The sequence below is a fragment of the Gavialis gangeticus genome, unplaced genomic scaffold (genome assembly GCF_001723915.1).
Source record: "Gavialis gangeticus isolate Ggan-Ray unplaced genomic scaffold, GavGan_comp1, whole genome shotgun sequence".
NCBI classification, from domain to species: Eukaryota; Metazoa; Chordata; order Crocodylia; family Gavialidae; genus Gavialis; species Gavialis gangeticus.
The window spans coordinates 153189-154901 of record NW_017728962.1 but is presented as its reverse complement, the minus strand read 5'-3'; the positions used below and the strand labels follow the sequence as shown (position 1 = coordinate 154901).

Below are 1713 nucleotides of genomic sequence, written 5' to 3'. Positions count from 1 at the left end.
GGGCTCCTTCCCTGCCCACGGTCCTCCCCTCCCCTTCCCTCCCCCCCTCCCCCTTACCTGAGGTTCTGGCACCAGTGCAGCCACATGGTCCCAGGCCAGAAGGCCCTGCTGGGATTTCTGGCTGGGGGGGTGGGACCAGGCAGGCCCTGCTGTTGCAGGAGCCTGCTGGGCTTTCCCTGGGTCCTACTGTCCATGGTTCCTATCATTTTTGACAGGAACCAAACACAGATAAATATTAATTTTCTAAATTTTTTAGGGGCCCCGTGGGCCGGATAGAATGGCCTTGTGGGCCGGATGCGGCCCATGGGCAGTATTTTGCCTACCCCTGCTCTAGGCTGACCGGTTCATAACACTGTTACCATAGTTAAACCTATAGTAATGAATCAATAAGTTGTCATTTTAATTGTTAATGAATCCATGTAATTGTTCTACTAGAGCTTCTTTTTTTCTCTTTAGATCTTAAATTCCCAAATAACAGATACAGGCAGGTATGTCTGTGTTGTGGAGAACATAGCGGGAAGTGCCAAAAAATATTTTAACCTTAATGTTCACGGTAAGATTACTAATTGCTAAATTGCTGATTGCTCACATTTAAAATGAAGTCAGTTAAGGCAGTATTATCACTCTTCTTTTGGGCAGTTGAAAGTAAACAATCTGTTGAGTCTGTATTAGTTTAGATTCAATTGTCTGAAGATCAGGAAAGCAGAACCTAAACCTTGATGATGGTTATCCTCAAGGATAATTAGAATATTATGAAGGTGATAATATATATATTATAGGTAATATATATAATAATATAACAATGTAATAATAATAATAAATTGAATCAGAAAAGCGATTCGAATCTCTGAATTGGATCAGCTGAATCTGAATCAGCTGAATCCGAATCGAATAGTTGCCTATTCTCTCAGTGCTTTCAGACTGTGGTGGCCAAAACTGAACCCATTAGGCCCAGCAGATTCTTTACTATCTTGCACCCTCTTTAGTTATTTCCATCTTTGCAAAGTAAGTTTAACTGCCAACAGATCAGAATTTTCCATTTCTACTTGCACTGTTTTTTTATGCTCATTTGCGTAGGAAAATGATTGCATCTTGTGCAAGGCCTCATGTATTAAAATGTCAAAACCATGAGCCAGATTCAGCAGTATGGCTTCTGTTTACTACTTCAGGGCTACAAGGCATTTATAGGCCAGATTTTCTTACTATAACAGATCAGTGGGAACATTACCAGTATGTGAGACCCGAAAATAGTTTAACTTCAGAGTCTATTGTCATTGTTCAAAAATTCAGGATGCTGTGTGCGCTCATGGCTGAGCCACTGAGGAAGTAGCCAAGAACACTCCTTTGCCTTCTTTCCAGAGTTTCAGATACTAGCTCTACAGAAGAAATATGGAATCCTGGACTTGGGCCTTAACGATTAAATTTTTTAAACTGCAAGCACAGAATGGACCAAATCTGAACAGTTTTGTCTTTGAACTTGTGATTTTTAGTCACACAAATATCGCGATTGTGGTGCTTGGGCCAGGTGCCAGATGATTGGAAGGTAGCAAATGTGGTCCCCATCTTCAAGAAGGGGAAGAGGGAGGACCCGGGCAACTATAGGCCCGTCAGTCTTACCTCAATCCTGGGGAAACTCTTTGAGAAGATCATCAAGGAGCACATTTGTGATGGGCCGGCATCAGAAATGATGCTCAGGGGCAATCAGCATGGATT

At 42.1% G+C, this 1713-nt stretch overlaps 1 protein-coding gene across 2 annotated transcripts in view; it reads left to right on the top strand.

The window, feature by feature from the left end:
* The window catches only part of HMCN1 (hemicentin 1), a 451483-nt gene that overhangs the window by 333038 nt on the left and 116732 nt on the right, over nucleotides 1-1713 (top strand). For both annotated transcript variants that reach the window (XM_019501224.1, XM_019501215.1), the window contains exon 57: nucleotides 457-553. In XM_019501224.1, the coding sequence (XP_019356769.1) occupies nucleotides 457-553 (97 nt within the window). The remainder of the gene's footprint in view (nucleotides 1-456; nucleotides 554-1713) is intronic.